This window comes from Apus apus, chromosome 4, assembly GCF_020740795.1.
Source record: "Apus apus isolate bApuApu2 chromosome 4, bApuApu2.pri.cur, whole genome shotgun sequence".
Lineage (NCBI taxonomy): Eukaryota > Metazoa > Chordata > Aves > Apodiformes > Apodidae > Apus > Apus apus.
In genome coordinates this window covers 25327804-25353618 of record NC_067285.1, presented here as the reverse complement: position 1 = coordinate 25353618, position 25815 = coordinate 25327804, and the positions used below count along the sequence as shown (strand labels likewise).

At 40.0% G+C, this 25815-nt stretch overlaps 1 protein-coding gene across 8 annotated transcripts in view; it reads right to left on the bottom strand.

Annotated features, from left to right (window-relative positions):
• Nucleotides 1-4667: 4667 nt before the first annotated feature.
• Nucleotides 4668-25815, bottom strand: part of ZMIZ1 (zinc finger MIZ-type containing 1) — a 345681-nt gene continuing 324533 nt past the window's right edge. For 7 of the 8 annotated variants that reach the window (XM_051617531.1, XM_051617530.1, XM_051617533.1 and 4 more), the window contains 8 exons: nucleotides 25577-25682; nucleotides 24827-24987; nucleotides 24456-24523; nucleotides 22586-22654; nucleotides 21818-22065; nucleotides 18796-18959; nucleotides 12907-13155; nucleotides 4668-9228 (listed from right to left, as the gene is read on the bottom strand). In XM_051617531.1, coding sequence (XP_051473491.1) covers nucleotides 9121-9228; nucleotides 12907-13155; nucleotides 18796-18959; nucleotides 21818-22065; nucleotides 22586-22654; nucleotides 24456-24523; nucleotides 24827-24987; nucleotides 25577-25682 — 1173 coding nt within the window. In that variant the 3' untranslated portion in view covers nucleotides 4668-9120. The remainder of the gene's footprint in view (nucleotides 9229-12906; nucleotides 13156-18795; nucleotides 18960-21817; nucleotides 22066-22585; nucleotides 22655-24455; nucleotides 24524-24826; nucleotides 24988-25576; nucleotides 25683-25815) is intronic. The other variant, XM_051617534.1, reaches the window with a different exon arrangement.

The window sequence follows — 25815 nt, the reverse complement described above, 5'->3', positions numbered from 1 at the left end:
GTACCTTGTACAAGATGAATTACCCTGTCTGAACAAAGCTAATTGTAACAACAATCATAGTTTTGAGACATGTTTTTTAGTTACACAACTTCGCAACAGGAGTTGAAAACTAAAAATGGTTAGATGCCACCCATTAGAATGAAAACAAAGCAGAAATTTAAAGTTTCGCAGATATAACAAGACTGAAAAAATCCCACCAGTTTTTCTCACGGACAATTCTGCTGGAAACAGATTCTCTCAGATTCCTTTCTGCTTTTCTGCAATTTAACTACAGAAAGGGCTGGTTTCCATCAGCATGTAACAGCACCACTGCTTTAGCTAGCATGAAACGTTATGACATACTCATATGACATAATTGCATGTGACAATCATTTGAATACACCACGTCCCACTGACTGAACTAACAAGTTGTCAGATGCAAATTCACATGTGCCACATTTACAACAGAAGAACATCATTTTTGGATAATTAAATGTTTGGTGAAATACTGAGAAGCTCAGGGTAAGAATTTCTGTTAGCGTTTAGAGGAGTGAGGAGTCTGGGTTTCCATAACTTCTGATTCTGTCTCAGTGTCACTCCTGCACATTTTGCCATCAGTTTGATAGTGGCAATATGAAAGTAATGCTTCTTCCCAGATGGACCATCATGCATAATTCAAAAAGGAAAACTGCTAGACAAACAAGATTTATTGTGAAGCAACATGTTCTACATAATTGTATGAAGCAGGTATTTTCACCAGGCACTAACTAGCACAGCTAATCAGATGGGTACCTGGGTAAGTCCAAAATTCACTGATTTTGCATGTCTTAAAATGTACAAAATCTGAATTCTGAGAAATACAGAAGTAACAGACAAGAAAAATGAGCATTTATTATAAATTAAGAACATAAGAATAGTTGATGAAAGTTTTAATCAATTTAAATATGCATTAAAACCTCAGTTAAACTCCAGCATTTCATTAGTAGATGTGGGGTATTTCAATAGTTTTTGCAAATCAAATGAATTAAAAAACCCCTAAAACCACACAATTGTAACAGTCTGATTATTTTCAAAACCGTTTCATTATTTCTGGTATTTGACTAGTTAAAACTTATTGAAATTAACAACCTGTTTCCATGTTCATAATAATTGACATGTTCATATATGAACAAGGTGACAAATTAAACTAAATGTTCCAGAATAGTTCAACAAAATAAAAAAAATCCCAAAACATCATAATGAAACAACTATGGACAAAAAGGAATGTCTAGATTGTAAGAGTCAGTTAAAAACGTTATTGGTCAAAACTCTGGCTTAGGGGAAAAACAGAATTGGTAATCACAAAACACTTAGAATGTCTATAAAGAAAAAAAAAATTAGAGAAACCAGTGTATTTACAAGTGGTAGATACTCATGTTTCTAGAAAAGCTAACTTTACTGTGTGTCTCTAGGTCTTTCAAAAATATAGTGAGTTCAATAACTGGAATGATACTGGACAAACCAAGCAGACATATTGTATAAAGAGGAAAAAGCTTGATCTTACCTAGTCCACACGCACTTGGGAAAGCGAATGTTTCTAACAGAAGGATAGGCTTAGAAAGCAGAAAACCAGTGATGATGATTTAGGCATTTAGGGAGTTTCTGGAAATGCAGATGAATTATGTAGCAAACAAACCAGTAAGTCCATCTGTACCGCACCGTGTGCCACCGCCTGTGGGAGGCACCACCTAATTGCCATCTGCTCACCTTATAAAGGAAATTGCGTAATTGAGTAGGTTCCTCGTGGACTATTTTTCTGTTCCCTTGAAAAATTCTGTAGACTGATGGAGACAAGATACTTCAGCAGAATATTTTGGAAGTCTGTCTGATTGAAGAAAAATCCTGTGTCCCTTTCAGAGATGTCACGGTTTGACTCAGGATCAGCAATTAAACCAGCAACAACAATGCTCTTGATCTGCTCCCCCTCCCGCCCAGGTAGGGAAGGAGAGAGAGAATTGAGGAGACTTTCCAGATTGAAAACTAAACCAGACAGCTTTAATTAAACACTAATGATAACAGAAAATATGTACAATTATATACAAATGTGTTCAGGAATGTGTAAAACCCTATCACCTGCCCCTAACCACCACAACTCCCACAACATCCTCTGAGTTGTGAGCAGTCCTGAAACGTCCCGGAGCTGCCGGTGGGAGCGGCAGAGCAGACAGGAGCTGAGGGGAGAGTGATGAGGGTCAGGAAAGCACAGGCCTAGGGATCAAAGGTGAAGCATAGATGCAGTCCTCCCCAGACGCCGGCCATGGACAGAAGAGAAGGGAAGAAGAAGCAGGAAGGGGCTTGACTTCCATGATCCCTGACCTTCACCAAGCTTACATAGATACATAGAATGGAATACTTTGGTCAATTTTGCTGTCTGTCTAGTCCACTCCTCCCTACAGGAGGGCTGCAGAGATTACTCTTCTGCTTCTGTAGCATCTGAGACAGCAGATTCAACACGTAGAGCAAAGTGACCTTGGCATCTCAGCAGTAACATAAACATTACAGGTTACCAGTCCACTAGCTGGAAAACTCACTTCTAGTTAAAAGAGAGCTTACTGAAAAATATATTTAAAAAATCAGTAATAAGAAAATTGGCTTCATCCTGGCTTAAACCAGGACATGAGAACAAATGTGACTAGTGCATTGACACAGTGAGACAGTAAGAGTAATAACCTACATAGTTAGTAGGATTTCAGCAACACAAAGTGGAAAACTGGAATAAGGTGACATGCTGGTAATAATTCAAAATGTAAAAAAGAAAGGTGATACTTTATGACTGTAAACTCACAATACAGGAATATTTGTACAGACTTGGAATTTAAGCAGGTAAGAGGAAAGTGGGTACAGAAATGAAAAATACATTAGTTTTAAAGGGAAACAAGGAAGCAGAACAAGTTAAAGCATTATATATAGTGTATCAGGAGAGAGTTGTGCGACTGTTTTATATGCTGTCTTGCTTACTTCTTTAAAGGAAAGCAAGCAGCTCTGTGTACACACAGGAGTCCCATCCCCATTGTCCAAGCAGAAAACAAACAGGAGGTCCCTTCTGCTGTGTTTCTGATCATTTTCAGTCTCTTGGTCCTGACAAAAGCATGATGAAGTGCATAGCAGCAGAATACAAAGTGCACAACCTAAACAGTGAGATTCAGAGATCCATCCTGATTAGGAAAAGTAGAGAAAAAACACAGGCGAGTGTTCTGAAGTTGTTGATAAACAGGTAAGTCATAGACAGATACTCATGTAGGTGGCTGCCTAGAAGCACATGCAGAGTGCACGATGCACAGAACACATTGCCAGAATATGGGACTGGAGACACAGGCATCAGCTGGATACACGCATCATACCTATCCTGGGGTCCTCAGGTGACATATGGGAGAAACTCCACTTTGGGAATCGTAGCCTCCCTCCTCAGACTTCAGAGCAAGCTTGAGAAATGTACAGTGCCTGAAGACATCACTCCAGCTGACAACAGAACACCACAACCAAAACATTAATTTATCGTTGGCTGGAATGTATAAATACATTTCTTCTCTTTCACTCCTGAGTGCACTGTAACTCAGTTTCATTATTTTATCCTAAATGCCAATTGTAATGGGTAGTGCCAGCAAGGAAGGCAGAAGTTGAGAGTCAGAAACATGTTTTTTCCAAATTTTAAGAAAATAAACATCTAGTCTAAATTATGTGTATATCTGTATGTATACTTGTGTATATCTCAATCAACAATAAGGACTTACGTCCTTGTGGAGCTGTGCAGTAATTGCTGTATCTCAATGACATGCTTTTATAGGTACTCCTATTTGGAAACGGTTAGATTGTTCTTATGATTCTGAATGCATTTCAAAGGTGGGTTTAGACTGAGCCCTTCCACAAGTGCCATCCATACACAAATACAGAGACACTCAGTAATTTTCTATTATAACAAATTCTTAGAAGTGACTGGCATCTGTGGCCGTGGCTAAGTATGGGTGTAGGACAGGAAAGGACCTGTGTATGCCATGGCTGTTGATACAATTCCACCTACTCCTTGCGCCATGATTCAGTCAGCTAACAGTTAAACAAGCAGATAAATTAAGCAGACGTAACTCAAAGGCTTCATTTTGAAACCCAACTATAAAATGGGGATGCACTAAAAAAAAAAAAAAAAATCTATCTTATTTAGTCCTCTTTCAAGACCACTAATTTCACTTTAAGGACAGGCTACAACTCAAAGAAAAGTATCAAACTCATGAGAATTTAAAACAAAGCTAACCCCCTATGGTGTTGGATGTTTATTCCCTCCACAAGTGCCAAGAACAGAGACAAGCCTTCCTTTCCTGTCATACATATAATGGAAAGATTAAATTTCAAAGTAATTATTACTTGCTTAGGTGGTAGGCAGTGCCCTGGGTACTGAACTGTAAGTCACCAGTCCCTTGCTCAGCAGGGTCTTTTTCTCTATGCGACCCCATGCCTAGCAGTAAATCTGCATCCATAATCTTTGTCTCTTTTCTGGATTGGTTCACACTTTTCCCTTCCTGCAGCAAGTCCTGCTCCCAGAACAGGTACATCCTGTGCAACTGACTTCCACATTAACACAAACCAGGGCAAAGGGCAAGTTGGCTGTTTCAAAAAGAAACTCAAAATTTACAAAGCAGCTGCCAATTAGCCAGACCTTAATTTTGCAAATTTATTTAGGAAAAAAAATTAACATGAGCAAATGAGAATACTTCAGTGTTACAACAGAGTATATAAATGTCTAGCAATAGTCAAATAATTTGATCTTTAAATACAAAATAACCACATGAACACCTAATATACAGGTTTCATCTGAATACATATTTATTAGATAAATATTAGGTTGTCACATCATCTAACTACATACAGTTTTGCAAGACTAAAAATCACAATTTTTTCTGACCAGTTTAAAGTATGAAATGATTGCATTGTACTGTACATACAATGTACAAACAAAGACAATGGCCATTTTTGCATGTTACTTCGGATTGTACTTTTTTCTTTTTTTATTTCTCCTCTGATCGTGATATCAAAAATTGTACAAAGTATGAATTTGGTTACAATTTTTTTTTGTAATCCCCGTATTTTTCTTCATTATTTCTGTAGCACCCTAAAAATACACAGGTGGTAGACTAGTACACGTCAGCTAAATATTACATGTAGATAAACAAAATGAAACAAAGGATCAGAGTATATTACAGAAGTGAAAGTGAAACAAATGCTGAGACTCCACAAACGCTAACAAACAGGATTCATTTTCCACATAAGATGGAGCTTCAAGCTTTTTTTTTCCTGCGAAATAAAAACAATGCACATTCCAAGGAAAATGAATGCATTTCTGTTAACATGTCTCTATTTGTCATTTACATATGTACAGCTGTCCCTTGAGTCTGCTGCAGACATTGGCGTGTGTCTGTCAGTCCTATAATAATGTCTTGGCAGCAGAACTGTAGATCTCTGTGGGTTCTTTCCCAGATGAACTTCCATAGGGAAACAATTAAAAAGTAAACCAACAAAAAAAAGAAGAAGAAAAATACTACTGGAATTTCATATAATAATTAAGGTTTAAAAGAAATGAATGTGATTACCCTATTTGCTAGGCTTTTTCTCTAAACTTTCATACAGCAGTGAACAGATTAAAAAACCCTGAATTTTCATTTAGAAGGTTTTTCATACTGACTCCGCTATACAGTACCTGATTGTAGCTGACAGATAAGTTTTAAAACTGTCTCAAATGTCCAACATTTGGGTGGTGGGTTAAAATGGTATTATTTTTCTCAAGATCTGCTTAAAAAACAAGATTTTTTGTAAGCTTACAAATGTCAACCGTCCAGTTGCAGTTACTGCAATTAGCATACTGCAATTAGCATTATGCTCCAAACATACTGCTGGTGGGGTATTTTTCCCTTTATGCTTTCCAACAGGTACTTGTAAATGATATATTTTAAATACTACCAGTTAGGCAAAAGGTCAGTCCTTAACAGAACTGGTTTAAAATATGTGGTGTAGAAGAGAAGAGTAACTTCAGGTGACTAACTTAGCTGCTCAACAATCAGTGGAGGGTAGAACATTAAATAGAATCAATTAAAAAAAAAAAAAAAAATGAGCCACCAGTTCTGACTAATAGTGAGAAATCTTCTTTATTCCCAAACCTATGGCTTAAGAACCTTCCCCACCCCCCCCCAAGAAAAAAAACAAACTCTAAGGGCATAAAGTCAGTTTATCATTAGCCACCCCTGCAAATTACTTCAATACCTATATAAACAATGCAGCAAAAATACAGGGGGAAAACTACTACAGTAAAATGGTTACAAAATACATCTGTAACTGAAGAACGGCCTTTCCTAGGAACTGTGTGATAGCAGCACCACACCAAAACCATGTTACCATGTGTTACACCCAGGTATTTTTCATATTCTGCAGAGATCCTCTACAGGTTGTCAAGCCTACATAAGAAAAAAGACACTTCTAAGCAGAATAAAATATACTATACTGTTTCCCTCCCCCACCCACCAACATCCCTCAGTGTTTCAGTGCCCAAGTTACAGGGACCGGAGCGCTGACACAGGGATATAAATATGGTACCTTACATACTCGCTGCCCGCCTCGGTGCATCTTTACCTGCTCAGACAGCTGGTCCTAGGTGTTCTGATCACTTGGGCAAAAGAACAAAATCTCTGCCATCACCAGCCCACGATCACCCACAGTCAATGAACATCCATAGGTTAGTTGGGTTTTGTTTTTGCCTTAGGCAATCACTTATTATGTTTCCATGACAGAGCTGGACCCTGATTGTCCAGTTACTGCCTGATGTATCAATTCATTAATTACATAAATGGATATGAAATTTGGGCTAATTTCTCACAAAGAAAATGGGGGGGGGGAAGAAAAAAACCCAACTCCCTTATCTGTTAAAGAACCCTCAATTTTCTTTTTTAAAAAAGGACCCATATTTTTCTTCAGACAAGGTATTTAAAAACACCAGCAAAAGTAGAACCAGATCATGAAAATGTTGAATATTATCAAAGACAATACTAAAATATTCACAAAGATATTTACAATTGCAATTCTTAAAATAATTGATTTTGCATAATGAACAGCGCCTTTCTTAAAAAAACTCGAAACAGGAAAAATATAAGTGTGGGACCATCTCTACATAATATGTTTGACAGATTCAATACTCCTACTGGAAAAAAAAAAGAACTAAACTGCCATTTCCATTAATATCTACAGCAAGGTGCTGCTGACTAGCATATATATATTATGAGGCATGTACAGCAGTAGTGGGAAATGTTAACAACAAGAGAAAAATAGAACAAAAACCACAAAGAATTTACAAATATGACTTTGGTGAGGAAAACAAATCCAGAGTTGTAAGCACAGAGCATGCCATTTACAGCATTGCAAACTAAACACAGAGGGTTAGGAAGCTATCTATTCAAACCAATAGGAACAAACAGAATTTTGCCTGGCACTTCAGTTTGAAACATACTGTGGCAGGCAAACAAAGGGTGTTTGATTGGATTTGGGATGAGGAAAAGGAGTAGGGTCAGATTTGCTTTAGTAACAAAAAGGAACGAAACCAATAACTGTACAGTGGGCAAAAGCTGAAATGTTGCACCACAAGGGCAAAGTTGGCACACATGCACTTCTTACACAGCTACTGTACATCATTTATAAGAGAGAGAGACGAAGAGCACAGAAATGGGCACAGAAGCAATAGGAAGCTCATGCAGGAGCAGCAACCACACAAGAAGCACAGATCACAGGGGCAAGACAGTGATTGTGGCAGCAGGGTCTCTCAAGGGCAGTAGCAATCTACTGATTCTCCCCATGCCTGGTCCTTCAGGAGAAAGAACTCATCCTGGCAGCCAAAGTTTAAGAAACAAAACTGAAGGACGACAAAAGAAAAAGCCTGAATTATCTGTAACAGTCACGAAAACAGAATGCAAAGCAAAATAAAAATGAAGCTGTAAGATGTCTGTCCAATGTCAATGCCCCTTCTCAAGCCTGTTATTAAAAATAGTTATGCAGGTAGTGGCGTTCCTCTCCCTCCATCCTGCAGTGATTTCCTGGCTGCCTTCAACCCATCTTGTCTTACTATGTATTGTGCAGTACAGGTGGTGACACAACCGCTTCGGGCACAGAAGGCTGTAGATAATAGGAACAGTTTGGTTTGCATTCCCCCCCCTCCCCCCTTTTCCATTCTGTATGAGCATACATGGCAAAAAGATCTATTATAGCTATCTCAACAGCTGGATGTTAATGCAGCCACAAATGGTATGATTTGAAACCAAAACCACAAAAAAATCCCTAAACATAGCAAACATATTTTTTAATAGATTTTTTTTCCTGGGTGTTTCCAATCTATGTGTTTGGCCAGAGGAATCCTCTGCAAAGAGGTGGTTAAGATTCCTGCACTTGCAGAAATACCAACACCCATGGCTGCAGCCTGGAGATTCTCAGAACTCCATTACTGAAGTCACGTAGCTAAACTGCTGGCTCCTCTGATGGGCCTGTATGTCTTCCCTATCTTTGCCACTTGACTGTAGGATTTGTGCTTTTTTGAGCTTTGTAAATATTTTTGTTTTTCTTTTCGTGTGTGGGCAGGACAATCACTCCCAACACAAACCTGTGGTTGGAGGGGAGCATAAGGGAGGTGGGGCAGAGGGGGATACAGTTTCAAAAAATGGAAGAACACACGCTGGAAGGACACTCTGAGATGGGTCAATTAAAGACAGGTCCATTTTGTTGTCTTTTCTTCCTTTGCCAAGATACTTCACACTATGTTTATCACAGAACTCTCTCTCTATAGGATGAACAAGTGGGGTTTCCAACAGCTGCACAACTGTCTATGCTTCTTTGTCATGTGTAGCACGGCAGATTTGGAGATTACTGCGGGGTTTTTTTGTATTTCTTTTTTTTTCTCCCGTCACTTTCACAGTTTTTGGAGCTGACAAATGCAGTTCTGAGATGAAGAAAGCAGGGAGTGCACCACTGGATCAAGTTGTGAGTTTTTGTCTTCTCTTGTGGAAAAGGAGTGTTAAGATTCCTCGCTGTGCAGCCACACACGTGTGAACAAGTGAAAGGGATGGGAGAATATGTATAGTTTCAGTTGTTCTCAAAGAGAGACAGAAGGTCATCATTGCTATTGCTTGGCAAATCAGGAGGATCCAGGTACGAAAGCAGCTCATCTGGATTTGTGAGTTCTGGAAGCAGCTATAAAATATAAAGATAAAAGGAAAATTACAGATAACAGAAACACAATAGAAAAAAAGGGATTAAACACCACACATTCCTGGAAACTGGCTTTCATATGTAAACATCCAAATAAATCGGAAGACAACGACACAAACCTAACACCAAGATGATGCAGTATCCACCTGTTTGTGAAAGTCTGTATTACTCAGCTTTCATCTGTGAATTACATTACCACCTCAGTTACAGTTTCTTAAATCAACCTCCCCATCACAAAGTTCATTGATAAACAAAGTGTATTTCCTGGCTAGCGATGCTGACAGAAAGTTCTTGATTAATGCTCATTTTGTATGTTAGTTTCATATAAAACACTGAATAAAAAGTTGAAACATGCAGTTTGAGTAATACCTATTTGAGCTTTAAGGCAGATCAACAAAGACCAGGTTATCTGACTTGCACATGTCAGTGTGATGATCACCTGAAGCCTCCATCCCTACAGAAAGAGGCAGCCTTGTCCTTTCCTCACCCCTCAGCCACCCTCTCCTGCCTCTGTGTGCTGATGCAAGATCTGGGGCAGGGAGCTGGAGCAGGCAGGGAGCTGCATGCTCTGCCTCACCCAGGGTTAAAATTAGCCCAGGAAAAAAAAAAAAAAGAGAAAATGAGGAGGAGGAGTGGCAAGGCAAGGGGTCAGTCCTTTTCCTTTATGTGGTGGTGACAGTTTACAGTGTTTGAAGTACTTACTACAACTACAGCATTACATGCAATTCCAGACATGTTAAAGGGTCAGGGGCATAACACCCCATCCAACAGAAGATACACTTATCTCCACAATGTTTTAAAGTATCAAAAGGAAGAGCTGTGGGCGGAGAAGGTATTTATATTTTTCTTAATACTGTGTTTTGAATAGAGAATTTTGTTTTTCCAACCATCACTCAGATTCCTTTTGATCTGACAGATAACAAGCAAAGCATAACCCAGGGGCTGTGTACCAGGCCATGTTTTCTGTTTTCTGCATCTCGCCATATCCTCGTCAAAAGTAAAAGTGTAATACATAAAAAACAGCAGGGAAGAGTTTGTAATAAATTCCCTTTATATTCAGTGTTGTGTTGAAACAAAGACAGAAAAATAGTGACTGTTCTAACAAACTTAATAGTAGGCATGATAAATTAATTTCAAGTTGTTGTGTGTTTTCAGATACTGTAAAAGCTTGACTGCATCACATTTAGCATGTAAATATATTTATATTCTTCTATTATATGTTATTCTATTATGCTTCTATCCTGTGCAAATGCTCCTTCATCTTCTAATGTTATATGGAAAAACATATTTTTCAATAAGCTAAACATGCAATGCAGAAAGCAGTGTATTACTTCCTAAGCATTTTGAAAAACATGCGTCAAGTTTACATAAACAAAATCTCCCAGAAGGAAAGCTTTTTTTAAAATACCACTTCCTTTTAATAATGGTAAAAATGCTACTGTCATCGTACCAGACTAAAGAGATAAGGCTTTTAAACATATTTCACCTGTTCCCATAATTGTTTATGAATACCTAACCTAAAACAGAAGCCCAAAAGAAAACTGTTGCACCTCCAAACGGGTAGAGAGTAAAAAGCCAGTTGAATTTGTCCTATGATTTTACAACTCAATTCTTAATTTTTTAACATAACATCTCTGAGACTCATTCATATATACAGAGAATTTTAAATTATTTTTTTTTTTTAAGAAAAGTGGAAGTTTTAAACAATATGCTCAGTTTCTCCTGAAGATTGAGTCTTCTACATTTTGAGCAGGACCTCAGCCTCCTCTGGTCAGAGGAGCCAGGCAGCACAGCTTGCCTCCTGCCCAGCTGGTGTGGAAACCAGAGACCTCAGACAGGACTGGCTGGAAGTTGGGAGTGCTGTGCTGGAGCAGAGGTCAGAGACAGAGGAGTGGCAAGGGCTGTGAGGGGCAAGAAGCTACGGGAACACGCCAGACTTAGAGGCAGAATTTAGAAAGGTGCAACCAGTGCTCCTGAAGAGAACACTTGCGAAGTCTAACCAGTCATCTGACTCTAGTGCCTCTGCTGTCTGAGGTACAAGTGCAGATAACCTGTACCTACATCTGTATCTATAGCAGGTATATCTTTAACCCAGGGTAAACCTTATACTGCCATCACACCAAACTCCTAAAGAACAAATGTGGTTGTGTTGGTATGAGGCAAACCAGGCTGCCCATAGTACAGTCCCATTTGGTTTGCTGCATGGGACTTTATTCAGCCTGGCTCCACAACACAGCCACTGAAAGTTAAACCCATTAAAATGATACATCTGGTCATGAGTGAGCTCACAGATATTTCAAAGAACTACATTCCTCACTCTGTACAGCACTTGCCTTCTCATTTAGCTAAGTTCAGCCTCCCATTAAGACTCCAGCATACCATCAATGATAACCACAGTACTGTGATAAATGTATAGGTTTTTCTACTTTGCTTTTCACCTGGCCTGTAACAGCACACTTTTTAAAGAAAAAAAAAAATGGCATTTTTACTTCACCTATTAATATTGCTCATGCAGAGACCTTAAGGGTTCAGAACTCTAATTGCCACATGAACTATCATTCCCAAAGGACGTGCATGTGACTGTTGTATGAAACAGCAGCAGTCTGGCTCAGATAGAAGTGAGTCCACTGAGCACTGTTCCTGTAACTGGAGCATCCATCCCTAGCCCCTTCCATTCCTTCTGCAAGGCTGTCTGCTGGCACAGTGACCGTGTGTGACGGGGAGGATGTAAGCATACAGCAACAGTACACACAGATATCAATCCGATGCACGGAGGTGAACATTTCTCTAAGAAAATGACACTGTGCAGCAGCAGGCTTTGGAACAGACAGAAGATACACACATGGGAACGCATGACTCAAACAAAAATCCAGTCCTAGCGCTAAGGAAATTTCTGTTTGAGGAGGAAGGTAGCTAACCAGACAGATACCTCAGATAATTTATTTCCAACTCTGCTGACTGGATAGTAAGAGACTGAAGATTATTTTTGGATTTAAAATGAGGTTGATCTCTGTTTAGATGTGAGCACTTAGCTCTCGTACTGCTAAGGAGGCAGCAGATATCCTTGTTTACTTTCCTATGTGGTGTGCTGAGAAGAAGAACTTGTGCAGCTGAGCTACCTGCAGGAGCAGGTATGGATGGGCACAGCTTGGCTTTGGCCGCAGGGAGCACACAGGATGGGCCAGCACAGATCCCCCTCCGACTGGCCAGGGCATGCTGCAGGGCTCGGTGTGCAGCTCACTTGGCACAGACCTCTGCCACAGTCAGAACCACACGCAGCTGCATCCTTCCCCTTATTCAGGCACTGTGACGGCTTTGGGGTCTTGATGAGCACAGGGGAGCCCCCGTCCAGCGATGAGAGGGAAGGCAGGAGACGGCTCCCAGCCTGGTGCCTGAACTGCTGTCTGAAGAAATGCCTGCCTTGGTGCTAGGAAAAGGCTACAGCTTGCACGCCATGCAGCTGCTCCAACCAGAACTGAGCTCCCAGCAAGCCAGGAGCACCCTGCTACCTCAGCTGCAGCACCTGCGCCCACGTTCCAAAGCATGAAAGGATGGCATGTGCTGTGGAAGCAGGTCCCCGTCCCCGCGCCCTCCCTGCCCTCCCCCCGCGATGCGAAGCACACGCTATGGCAGGCAGATGAGAGTATGACACGGACTTACATCCAGCGAGGGCTCCGGCATGTCAGGTGCTCCCTGTCCACCAGCCTGACCCTCTAAGGCTGAGGAGGGATTAAAGGTCAGGTCACTGTGTGGATGGTTGCTAGAAGCGGCCGGGGGTGGCTGCCGGGACTGCTGGGTAGGAGGCCCGCTGTGATGTAATGGCTGCCCTGACTGGCTGCTGGGGTGAGGGACGTGCAAACCTTGCTGCATGGAAGTATGGGACTGATCAGTGCTGCCGGGATGAGGGATCTGCGGAGGAGGAAAAAAGCAGGAAAAGAAAGTGAGGCCACAAAGTACAGTGCTCACAGTGCCTGACTCTGTAACCACATGTTACAAAAAGAAATAACTTAAATAAATTTTAAAAAGACACACACAACAAAACAAACAAACAAAAAACCAAAGAAAGAAATAAAAAGTGCCATCAGAAAAGAAAACTCCATATCCCAATGCCAGAGGAATGTTTCAGTGTTTTGAAGGTTATCTGCAAGGAAGAGATAAACACGTTGGATTTGTGCTGTTGGTTTGCTTCCTTGTGATGTGGGAAACTCTGCTTGAGGACGCAAAATAATGAACCCCAGGGAGGAGGGAAGGAGGCTTATGGTGCTGCTCAGCATTAGCGAGGCAGATGCTTTTGCCCAAAAAAATTCCATGAAAGAACGGCAGATTTGTTGAATAACCGTCCCTGTGCCAGGAGAGTGATTAACCGAGAAAATGCACAATTCCTGCTCAGCTCCTTATTGGAGGCTTCTTCCTGACACCGCTGCCTATTCATGTTTCAGCTCATTACAAACATCTTGCAAACATCAGCCCTTCCCCACTCCTCCCCTCTTTTTCCCCAGAATGCAACACCTCTTTTAAGGGCTGAAGATTTTCCTCTATTATATTAATGGGTATTGATGGCTGACAAAAAACCAAGCCAGCTCAGCTGCTGAGGTCCCTGCCCTGTAGGTGGCTGCATACCAGATGACTGCAAAATACAATGCATTAACATAAACTAAGCTAATGATCACACTTCTATTTTGCATTCATCCCATGAATAAGCTCTCCAGCAAAAGAGGTAAGTTCTCTAGCATGTTTTCCATGGGAAACAGACTATCAAACCACATGCATCTTCCAAAGCCTGTTACAGAAGAATGGGGGAAAAAGTCTTTCTCACATGACAGAGAAGCAACAAAAATGCACAAGCCCAATTCTTCCTTCTGCTGCATGTCACATCTACTACTAATGGATTCTTTGGGGCGTGACCTTAGTGCCATGAGAAACAAGTGTCTGAATGCTTCAGAATCAGATGTCTCATGCTAATTGGGTATATGGAGATGCAAAAAATGTTTACATTTTTTGAGGAATGCTACATATTGCCACAAAGTGGAGCTGAAATAAAAGAACAGATACATACAACAGCATGAAATTCATCCAGCCAAGCCAACAGAAACCAGCAAAATGCTATGTCAGCATTGACCCTTTCATATCCCAGTAAGCTGCAAGGTTATTTTAACCTTAGTTTTCAGTTTTGGAAAGCAAACAGGAGGTTATTGCAAAACTCCATTAAAATGTTGCCACAGAATTTTGAAAAATTACAAAAACAAGCATTTTAAAAATACATTTCACCACTCTTATGAAAACTGAAACCTAAATAGTGATCCATTGGAACAGTTGTACTCAGCTGCACAAAGGTCCTTCTCAATACTTTATTAGTTTGAAGGTTGATGGAAACAAGCAGGATTCTATCTGCAACAGTGCATTTGGGCCTCCTTCTCAAATGGGAGTTTAAATAAATTATTAAAAAGTATTGATAAACACTCTTCTCTCCATTAGGGTCACAGTTTTACTACTTTCAAGGTATTCCAAAATATTATTTTTGTTAACTAAGGGGCAAACTTGTACATAATCTGCTCACAGATCATATGTTAACATAAATGAATCTGCAGCCTAAAACCTTTGCAGAAGTCCAAGTGAAAGTAGATGTGTGTCCACATAGTACTATTTCCTTCTTCATTCATTGAGGACATGTGCAACGGAATATGTGGAAATTAAGAAAGTTTAATAATAACAAAAAGTAAAAAGCAATTTAACACAGTGTTCCTGAAGTAGGAAAGCAGTTTCCAGAAGAAAGCCAAAATAAAACAAGATTATCTTGAAAAGTCTCTTAAATTCATCCCTGAATGCACAAAGCAAGAGTCACACTGGCATGTCTGTATCAATAATTATTTAAACCAAGAGGCATTCAAATGTGCTCAGTCATGTTTCAAAATAAATAAGCATATTAGAAAATCAGCATTATTACAGGCAAGCATTCTTAATATGTAAATGTTTACTTGATAAGGCAGTATCTTGGGTCCTGAGAGAATGGCTGTATAGGGAGCAATTGTTCATGGGAAGACAGAGAGCCACCATAATCTTAAACAGCCATTGCAGGTTTAAAATCCATCTGTCTGCAAATCCTATAATTTTATTTTAAAAACACCAACCCACACTATGAAGTCAGAGCCTAATAAAGTTCCTTTTGCTTGCAAAGCAAGATAATTCCAGAGTTGTTTTTAGGAGCATAAACTTGGGCACTTTTAAAACATTTACAGTCTATAAAAGAAGAGCCTATAGCAGACACAACTGCATCTTCAGTTTAATGCCACAAAACACCACAAGCCCAACAGTGACCTTCAGGAGTGCCAAGATGTACAGCTGTAGGGCAATGGGACCTGCCAGCTGCAGGACAATATCCCTTTCATCTCAGGAGAAAACTGATAGTGAAAAAAAAAGATCAGCCAGTTAAGTCAAGGGTTTATAACTGTCCATTGCTGGAAGCATAGTTTTACCAACTCTTTTGCTGGGCTACCTGGCAGGACCACTGAAAGATGCCATCCTGCCCTACTGCTGCTCTCAGCCACTTTTCCCATCCATGCCTTTGTGGTTGGGTGCATCATTGCAGACATGCAGTGAACTCAACTGGGGAACTGAAAGCTAACCTTATTTTTCTGTTTCCCTCCTCTGAATTAATTTTAAATCACATCAGCACCCAGATCCAGATCACTTCATGGCTGCAGTAACACTTGTGCTCATGTAAGAGAGAGTAAAAGTGAAAACAGACACAAGAGCAATGACTTTTTACAGTGGTACCAGCTCGTATCACCTCCCTTTGTATATGAAACTGTAGGGTGATGATCTGTTGCTCAGCCATGCACCACTCCTTACACTGCCCACAATAAGCACTAAGCTCAAGTCAACTCTGAATTCACCTTTGTCTAAATCTTGTTTACAGCTTCTGAAAACAAACATTATGCAATTGTGGCAGTTATTTTGTAGCTATCTTACACCACCACAGAAGTGTCTGTTCTACAGTTCTCACAACACTCTACGCTGATGAAGAGATACTACTTCTAGCCACATTTCAGGTCTTTATTTTTTCTTCTTTCACAGGATCAGAACAGCAGTGTTGAGAGAAGGTAGTTCTGATGATCCAGCCCTGGTTACCTGGCCCTACATACATTAAACTAACAGATTTGTATTTCCTGGAGTGATCCAGAGTCATGTCTGGAGGGATCAGTTTTCTCTGCCTACCATTATGTAAGGGCCACCACATAAATCTACAAAATAGAAAAACTAGGTACCTCCTCAGAAGCATTCAGCTCCAGTCAGAGATAGATCTTGGGCCTAAAAGGACCAAATATCTGCTCCTGACTCACGCTGTAAACACAAAATGGTCCACGTGAATAGGAGATGAAAATAAAATACACCTTAGATGTGTAAAAATAAATGACAGAAAACCAGACAAGAAAACAGGCAACATTTTAAAACCTTAGTTCAATTATGCAATGTGATTTAGAGTTATTTTTGTACAGGGATATCTGTCCAAAGACATACAGCTGCACAATTTAGGAATGTGTTAATGGCATGCATTTCTCTAAAAGCATTCATTTTAGTTGCCTTTTCTGACTGTCTGCTATAGAAAACCAGCTCATTTTTGAGAGAAGAAAGGAAAGAGAAAAAGAAAGAGGAATGCAGATACTTTATAATAATGATAAATCTGTGTGAAAGCACTAACAGTCTGTAAATGTGGCCTGAAGACTACATGGCTGTGTTGACAAGGTCAGTCTAATTATCTTGAACTAATAGACCTGAAAACTGATCCTCATTATAGAAAATGGGGCATTAACATGAACTAGGTGGATCTTTGCTTTAGCACTGCTTCCCATTCCCAAACAGTATAGTTTGCATATCACAATAACTTAGGGAAAAGTGAGGCAAAGGTTTACTTTACTTTACTTATGCCAGCTATCATAATTAAGTATCAGATTTTCTACAAACTGGCCCACAGAACCAAAAATCTATTAACACATTTCCCAAAGACTCTCTTACAGCTCTTGAACATGCACAGCCTTCATCAACTTTCACCTTTGCTGTCCATCTGTAAGCAGTCCTATTTTCAGAAAGCCACAGATTCTTCACTTTCATATTCAACCACTTCATATCCTACCACTTCAGAAATGTCACTGGGGCAACCACTATAGCAAAGGTATAGCAGTTAACTGATGAAGTCAAGAGGCAGGTGTCAGGTAACAGGGGGCAAAGAATAATTCCCTGTGGCTTTGATTCCAGGAAAAGCAGCTGTGAGTAATTCAGGTTGGTAGTATTTCCCCTCACTACTATATTCTAATGCTGGTTAGTTCTGTTGCAGACAATTCAGGCTGCTCTTTACACTGGGCATATGTTATTTGACAATGTAAAAATGAAGTTTACAGCATGTTTGTTCTGTCCTTTGTTAGCCTGCAAAGTGGTAACGTCATTGTGGTTTCTGGACTCTTCCTTTGCAGACAGTTGTGTTACTTGGGCTCTTTCCAAGCTATACTAAGAACTCTCTCGCCTCTCTCTTCCTATTTCTCACCATCCTCCTTGGAAAACCCACTGCTAGCTAGAGGAGACATTGACTGAGTAGGCCTTTACTGAGCATCTGCTACCACATGTCCTCATTATATTCTGAGATTGTACTTTCTAGTATTCACTAAAGACACGGCACAGATGACTTGTCAAGTTAAACACCCTTCCTGTGCAGTAACAGCACACTATAAAGCTCTTGCCCTGTAACTTCAATGAACATAAAAGGCTGTACACACACACCTCCCCCCCATCCCAAGCTAAAATAGATGGCTAACCATCCCTCAGAGCGAAATGCTGCTGGTAGCTTTTCTATCACCTGGCTGCTGCAGTACTGCATTTTCTGGAGATACATAAAGTTCTGTATATAAAACTCAGTGATCTGAGCAAGCTGCTTCTTCAGTGCTGAGTTCTGGCTCTCCAGCTGAGATCTAAGGAAGCTCCATTTTGTAGTCTCAAGTTGATACACTGTCAGACCAGTGGCAGTGTCTCTCCTTGCCATCTACAGGCTTATCCTATTCTCAACAGCTTAAAGGTGTCTTTCACGCTCCTTGGGTAGAATTCCCCCTCAAAATGCTGTGATGCAAATTTTCCCCTCAGGGACAAAGCCAGGGAAGATACTGTCCCTGCTTTGAAGTCAGTCAAACTCCTGCTGTAACAAGCTGTCTGCTGAAGATGGATATTCACAGACCCTGGTGGCCTAGGGAATGACGTCTAGTTTTTATCAGGTGTCAGAGCCAAGCACAACCATTAACATAAGCACACCGAGCCAGATTGTCACTTCCAGATAAACAAGCTTAAATGAAAATTCCAAAAGCTCAGAAATGCTTCTCCAAAGACTCAAAATGGCCAGAAACTAAGAATATTATTATTGGCATTTCAGGACAACTCTATTTCACAGACTTCCAAAGTGAGGAATCCACAAAAAGTAAAAGCTCTTCACAAGGCAAGTCCAGTAGTTGGATGAGAGCTCCTTGCCCCCAGTAAAAGCTAATCCACATCCACAGCACCATTACTTACAGATTCCTGCATGGGGTGACTGAGAGGTTTCTCAAGAGCTGCCATACTGCTCGGCATGTCTGGGGGATGTGACAGCTGTGGCCCATGCATGAAGTCATTCATAGACGTGCCACCGGGATTCCCATGCGGGAAGTCAAAATTGCCATGGCCTTGGTAACTGTTGCCTAAAAGAGAAACAGATGTGATTTGAAAGAAACTATTTGTTTTCCGACACTGATGTCCTGGAGTATCTTGCAAAAGCTGCCAGGCACGGCATCTTCCCTGCACAGCACAGGGCAAGTGCCACGCCAGGCATAACAACACTGTGCCCCCTGCTGCTGGGGGAATTGGGAGGGAAAAATGGCTCTCAGCTTTCAAATACTGGCTTCTTTAATAATTCATGTACATGTTGTAATTAATTGAAAACTGCTGACATTTTAAAAAATGACTGTGAAGTCACCACACAAAGTTAACCAAGCTGAGAAGTAGAAGGGGTATTAAATTATATTGAATGTTTGCATTTAGAAGCACCTCAGTGCAACTGCAACTGACTGTCCAAGTCCAAAATATTTACAGGACTGTGTTACATGTATGCTTCTACACAGTAAAATTGTAGCAATTCTTCAGTTTCTGATTAAGCTAATTGACAGAGCTGTATAAGGAAGATTCCCCAGTACCAGTTCATAGAACAGCACCTATTTTACCTCTTCTTCTGTAGCATAAGCAGGCAACTTCCATTAAGATAACACAGAAGAGGCCTTCATGTCTAATTCAGTTTGTGATTTAATTCTCCTTGCTCCCAAAAAACCTAATAAAATTCACTTGACTGTCTTCAAATACAACATCAGTTTTTCCCTCTTGGATCTATTCTTCTAATTTTCAGTTACAAAGTAGCTGCCTGTAGCCTCTGTTTTCAGCATGTGGATATGCATGCTCATAATGAAAAACTAATAAATTTATTAAATCCACCTAACTTCAGTCTGAAATTATGTTCTCCAAAGCACCAAAATTTCACACTGATTTGTAATAAACTATCTGGATTTACCCCCACACATCCACTATTTAGCAACAAGGTTGGAGTCCCTGCTGATCTGCAAGACAAGCACTGTATGACCATCGTTGGCATGTTTTTATTCATCCCACCTCAGCTCAGCAATTTTAACTTGGATTCTAAAGTAAGCATGTATCCCAATACAGGGATTTTACTATCCATAATTTTTCTGTCCAGATCCCTCTGTTAGGTCTTCCAACTCCAGTGGCTTATTTGCTATGAACAACAAAAACTGAACTAAAGCCACTCAGCTATTTCATAGAAGCAACTGAAGTAGATGATACTGAGCTCTGAAATAACAGGATAGCTGTGGAGCATGCACAGAGAGGCTGCAGTTTGTCTGCAGAAGTACAGCAGCTTTACATGTTCAAGTCCAGAAGAGAGTTTGACAAACTGAAGTAGATGCATCATTTGCTCTTTAGAACAGCTTCACAAGCAGAAATTTAATCACAGAGGAATAGAAGTCATTAGCCACGGAAGAGTATTTCTCAGAGAAGTCAGGACTTTGATCTAGCATGTAAATACTGCAGAGCCATATTAATTCTAATTTTGTTAATCTGCAAACTGGATGAGTCTCACAGAATATAGCTGGTCTTGCCTTGCTGCTTAGGCAAGATTTAATGGCAGGGAGCTGGTAAAAGGTCTTGTCTTACTGAGTACTTGTTATATTTGCAAACTCAACTTCAGTATGCTCACTGTCAAACAAACAAACAAACATAAACCACAGCATTAATGATGTTACTACTTTGCTCTAGAGTACTGTTAATCAGAGGACATCACCTAATTGTAAACACCAAGTTTCAGTGCACATATTGATGGAGTATGAAGATGTGAGGCAGGATGTCCAGGGATTTACAGCGATGCAGCAACATGCCCTTTTCTGAGGAAAGAGTAGTGCCACGTGCTGAGGGACAAACCTATGAAGACATTTAGGATGACCTAGTGTTCTGCTCTGATATGTCTGTTGCAAGGGCAACAGGAGAGCAGAGGTTTCACCTGTCATTGATGAGCCAGGGCTCCAAAAAGCTACAGGATCCACAGGGGAAGGCAGGGAACTAACAGTCTAGGCACCAATTGTTACACAGACCCTAAACCCCACTTTACATGACTACCCTCTTTGTTCCTAATTATGAACAAGAAAGGTGATGAAGAAGGGAGGGCTCTGTGCTCAGGCTCTGACTGCACTTCACTCCTACTAAGCGGGTGAAAAAAATTGTCATTCAGTGCTCTTGGCTTTGTTATAGTAATCATTCATCCGTTTGAAAACCCAAAAAGTTTTATCATCTGTTATCAGTTTTGCAGTCATTGGAGCAAATTAACCATATTTTGCATGCAATCTAAATTTTATTCAACTTCCTGCAAAAAGCACATATATCATCTCGTAATCAATTTGGCGGTTCCAATGGTGTGACCAGTTGGTCTTTTCCCAGAGATGAACTGAGTCTTATCATATTACTTGCAAAAGAAACAGTCTCTGGTTTCGTATTTTCAGAATTGTCACTATAACTGCATTATATCCACAACAAAACAGTAATTCGAAAATGTATCTTCACTGCCTGTATTCAGTTCTCTGTTTCTCAATCTGGCAGGACATGGGCAGAGGAACTCAAAAGTCATTTTCTAATGCAAAGGTCATGGCAAAGCAGTTAAAATCTCTTTTAAAGTCATCCACTTTACCACACGTCACCCAACTGTCCACAAATTAAAACTTAGTAGCCCAAGTACCAGGGTTAATGGGTCAGGTCTCTGTAATTTGAAGGCTGCATGGCAATAAATAAGACAAGCACTGATTTTCTTACTAAAATATATTTTTCTTCAAACAGATGAATCTTAAATGACAAGACTGATGCAGAATTTCAGAATTGCAGTCACATAATTTCTTTTCATTATGTATCTCTCTGGGGATGCAATGACCTACCTGAATCACAAAGCTGACTGAACCATTGGCTTCTAAAGTGACCACAAGTGGGTGCACAAAGCTGTGAAACTAACCTTGGTTACCATATTCGGTGGAGTTGTTGCCTCCTGGAGGAGGAGGTAGGGATGGGTAAGGTGATGGGCCAGGACCCAAAGCTGCAATCATCTCCATCACATTTGGCATGATCATCTGGCTTGGACTCATGGTCTTAAATCTTTTTGAGGGAATGCCATCTGGGTCATCTTTGATGTGAATATCTGATTTTATAGGGACCGGCCTCCAGCTGCAAGTTGGATCAATGGTAACTTCTTCAAACTCTGAGCTGTAAAATAATGTGAAATTTTTAGCATGTCAATTATTATTTTTTAATCAATTTTCTGAAGTTTCCATAAGAATCTGCATGGTAACAAATGTTCTGAAATGCTCTAGTATAATATAACCTCTAGATCTTTCACTCCTCAAATGTGAGCTGATAGCAAGTTTTAAAAAAAGGAACTGTGAGAGTACATTTCTGCGTTTATCCACAAAATGAAATCCAAACATACCTATGTGGTCTGACACATGTGAAACAGAGGGACTACTTGTAAATATGAGAAAGCACTTAATCCTCCATTCTCACTCTTCCCTCTGCTTCCTTGGTGAGGCTGCTATCAAGAGATTACCCAAACAAGATCTATTATGTAGATGAAAACTGATTCACTGTATCACTAGCTCCACGAAAAGGAGCCATGAAAGAGAATATTCACGTTCAATCACTAAGACCTACTTTGGCATGACTATCTCAGTACTCATTAACATATCTCTTAGTTTATTGGATATCAAAAATGAGTAAGTTTACTTACTTTTGTATAGCATTCAGAATACCCCACATATACTGGTCAACCTCCAAGCCCTCCAGCAGAGCAGTTTTACTAGAACGGAAAAAAACCACCAAACCTCATGTTAGAATATAGCTACAGATGTGTAACAGAGGGATGGAAGGACAGGTGGTGAAATCAGCAGACTGGGATCCACCAACTTACTATCTGTACCACACAATTTAGGAATGACTTGGGGCAGTTTTAGTTCTGCATCTTCATTACCAGGGTAACAGCATTCCACATGAAATAGATTAAATAAGGATACATCTACTGTGTGTCCACAAGCTGTTCACATAATTTAATTAATTTTTAGTTAAATGTACTGTGAATTTAAAGGCTTTTCAAACATAGCAGATCTCTTCTGTGAACACCAGCTAGGACTATTTTATTTTCAAATTGGATAATGTTCTTCCTAGCTATACAGTAATGTATCTTCAAAGTAACTACATATCATAGCTATTTTACTTCAGTTCAGCACAGATGGGGACAAAACAAAACAAAAACTGAAATTATTTAGTTATGTAGGCACTTAGATCTGAATGCAGGTGCTTGTACTCAAGAGATACAGTACAAAAATTTTGGCCTGGATGTACGAATACATAAATTAAGAACTGAGACATCCAATTTTTGTGATATTTTTGGCCTAACTTATAAGACAGAAAGGTAGTTCAGAGAAAGCAGTTGCACTTTAGGATACATGTCACAGATATTCATTGAAACAAGCTTGTCTCAAGCCTGCAATGTCCACAGAAGCAAACAGAATGGACAGGCTGGTGCAGCAGGGACTGAACTGGAGACTTGCAGAGTTAAAGTACAAACTGCTACTGCTACAGCTGCTCAAGATAAGAGAGCCCTGTGGCTCCTCAGCTGAGGCTGGAACAAACTTGTAACCCTGTGGACTGAGCACAGGAGGTTACAGGAAACTGAATGGGCCTGCAGATGTTCTGTGATTTTTTTCTGCCCCATTAAATGGAAGAATGGGTGACTTGAAAGCTCTTTGTTCCATTCCTTCTGCAGTGTCCTAGCCCTCTGGTCAAACATAAGATTGAAAGTATCCTTTTTTTCCTTTAAGAAATCACTCCAAACTTCTGCTTCTTGGAAATCTTTACTTTTTTTAAAATCACCCTTGCTCTGTACTAGAATTCTTCCTGCTTTCTGCTCTTACTTTTGTTTGCACTTGTTGTTGACTTTGACCTTAGAGAATCCAACTGAATTTCCTACACAATTACTGGGAAATGTCGCAGTCTCCAAAATTCTTTCTCCTCTTGAACACTGCCATTAACTGCATATCTATGTGACTCAAAGCAGAGTACCTGAGACAGTTATTCAGCATCCTTACTTAACATTCAGCTGGATGCTGAACACTTTAGTATCTACATATTTTAAGTCCAGTAATTTGGACATTGGAATATTAAAATTATAAAAATATAACTCCAGAATAGATTATCCATTCTTTTGCCATGGCATGTTGTTGTCTGGTCATTGTTTCATAATCCAGGGGAAGACAAACTCCCAGTTCATTAGTTTATGTAGGTATCTGTATTATCAATGTAAATATTTGAGCTTCTTTTGAACTCTACCCAACCCACTGGTAGCCTGTAAAGAGGGCTCACAAATTATCTATTTTTTGAGAAAATATCTTGTTACCTGTTTTTAAATTTCTAAACAATGCAGGGTGTTCCCTGCATGAAATACTGCAAGAATTCTCACTGGCTTTTATGCTATTAGGTAAATGTAATATATACACCTTATTTCCTAGCAATTCCTTTTTCTCCTCTCAATGACCTTAAATATGATCTGAATTTGGTCAAATCATACACAAATGTGTTTCAAGTAGCATGGTTGCACTTACTTGCATACCGGACACCTCCAAGTTCCTCTTTCACAGTTCAGTTGCAAATAAGATTCCAGATCAAAGCACTAGGTATCAGAAAGAAACAAAGACGACAAAAAAAGAAAAGAAGGAAATTAAGGAAAAATACTGTATAACTGAATCAATTGGACAAAAGTAAAACTGCCATGAAAAAACACCTATTGGCACTCAAAACTAAATCAAGTAACTTACTTTGTCCCTTTACATTAAACATATATGCACATAGAGTTAATTACTTAGGTTGGCTGATATAGAGAAATCCCATTTCATTAAGCTCTTTCATATGATAACCCAGCTAAGGGTACTGTAACCAATGAGGGAATATTGCCAGGCCACTGGCATCTACTCACTTGTACATGCTTGCAGTCGTGACCCCTTGCTGGGAGCTGAATCCGCCGGAATGTGATGGGACACTTCAGAGACACTTTAATGGCAGTTTGCTCTACTCCATCCTCCCCATTTAGTGTTGCATTGCCAGAGGAAGCTGCTACGCTACTGAAGTTCCTCTTTACTGTTTAGGAAGAAGGTATGTGCAAGTGTGAGAAAATACAAATGTACTGTCAATTCTGACGTATAAATATGAAAGATCAATCCTTCAACCTTTAGGGACCGATTTAATGGACAATATATCACACAGTTGTATTCTGTGTAACTTAGAACATTTTCCTGAACAGACAAGCCATCAGACGTGTATCTGCTATACCCTCAACCAGATAAAGTGCCATACAAGCACTTGAAGCACTAAAGAATCTTTCTGCACTGGGCTTTCAGGTAAATAAAAAACATATATGAGGGAATAGCTAGAGAGATTATCTGTGAATAGGAGAGTCGTTAGGAACAAGTTTGTGTCCTTGGTACTTTGGTTGCTCCACCCAAATAACCCTCAGCATTGGAGGATACCAAGGATTTCATCTATGCACATGACGTTCTGGAAATTTCTGACAAGTTATGCACATGTGCATAATTCTGGAATTCTGGAAATTTCTGACAAGTACAGCTTAAGGTTCTCCATAAGCAAGTAAATCTTGTGTAGAAATAGATTACTGCAACTGACCATTGGCATTCTGGAAAGTCATCACCCACACAAAATGAAGACTCACTCTTAGTGATACAATGTTCTGCCGGGAGGAGGCGTTTCTTTAGTAGACCTTGAAGCACAGAGCGAACTGATGGCCGGTGCACTAATTGCAACACGAACAAGTGTGACTGAAAGAAAAAGCATTTTGTTACCAAAATAACCAAACGCATAGGGCAAATACACTGCTGAACAGAGCTGCATTCTTCTCTTGCACACACGGCTTCCACAAGAGCCTGATGCTTAAATACAAAAGCTGGTTCT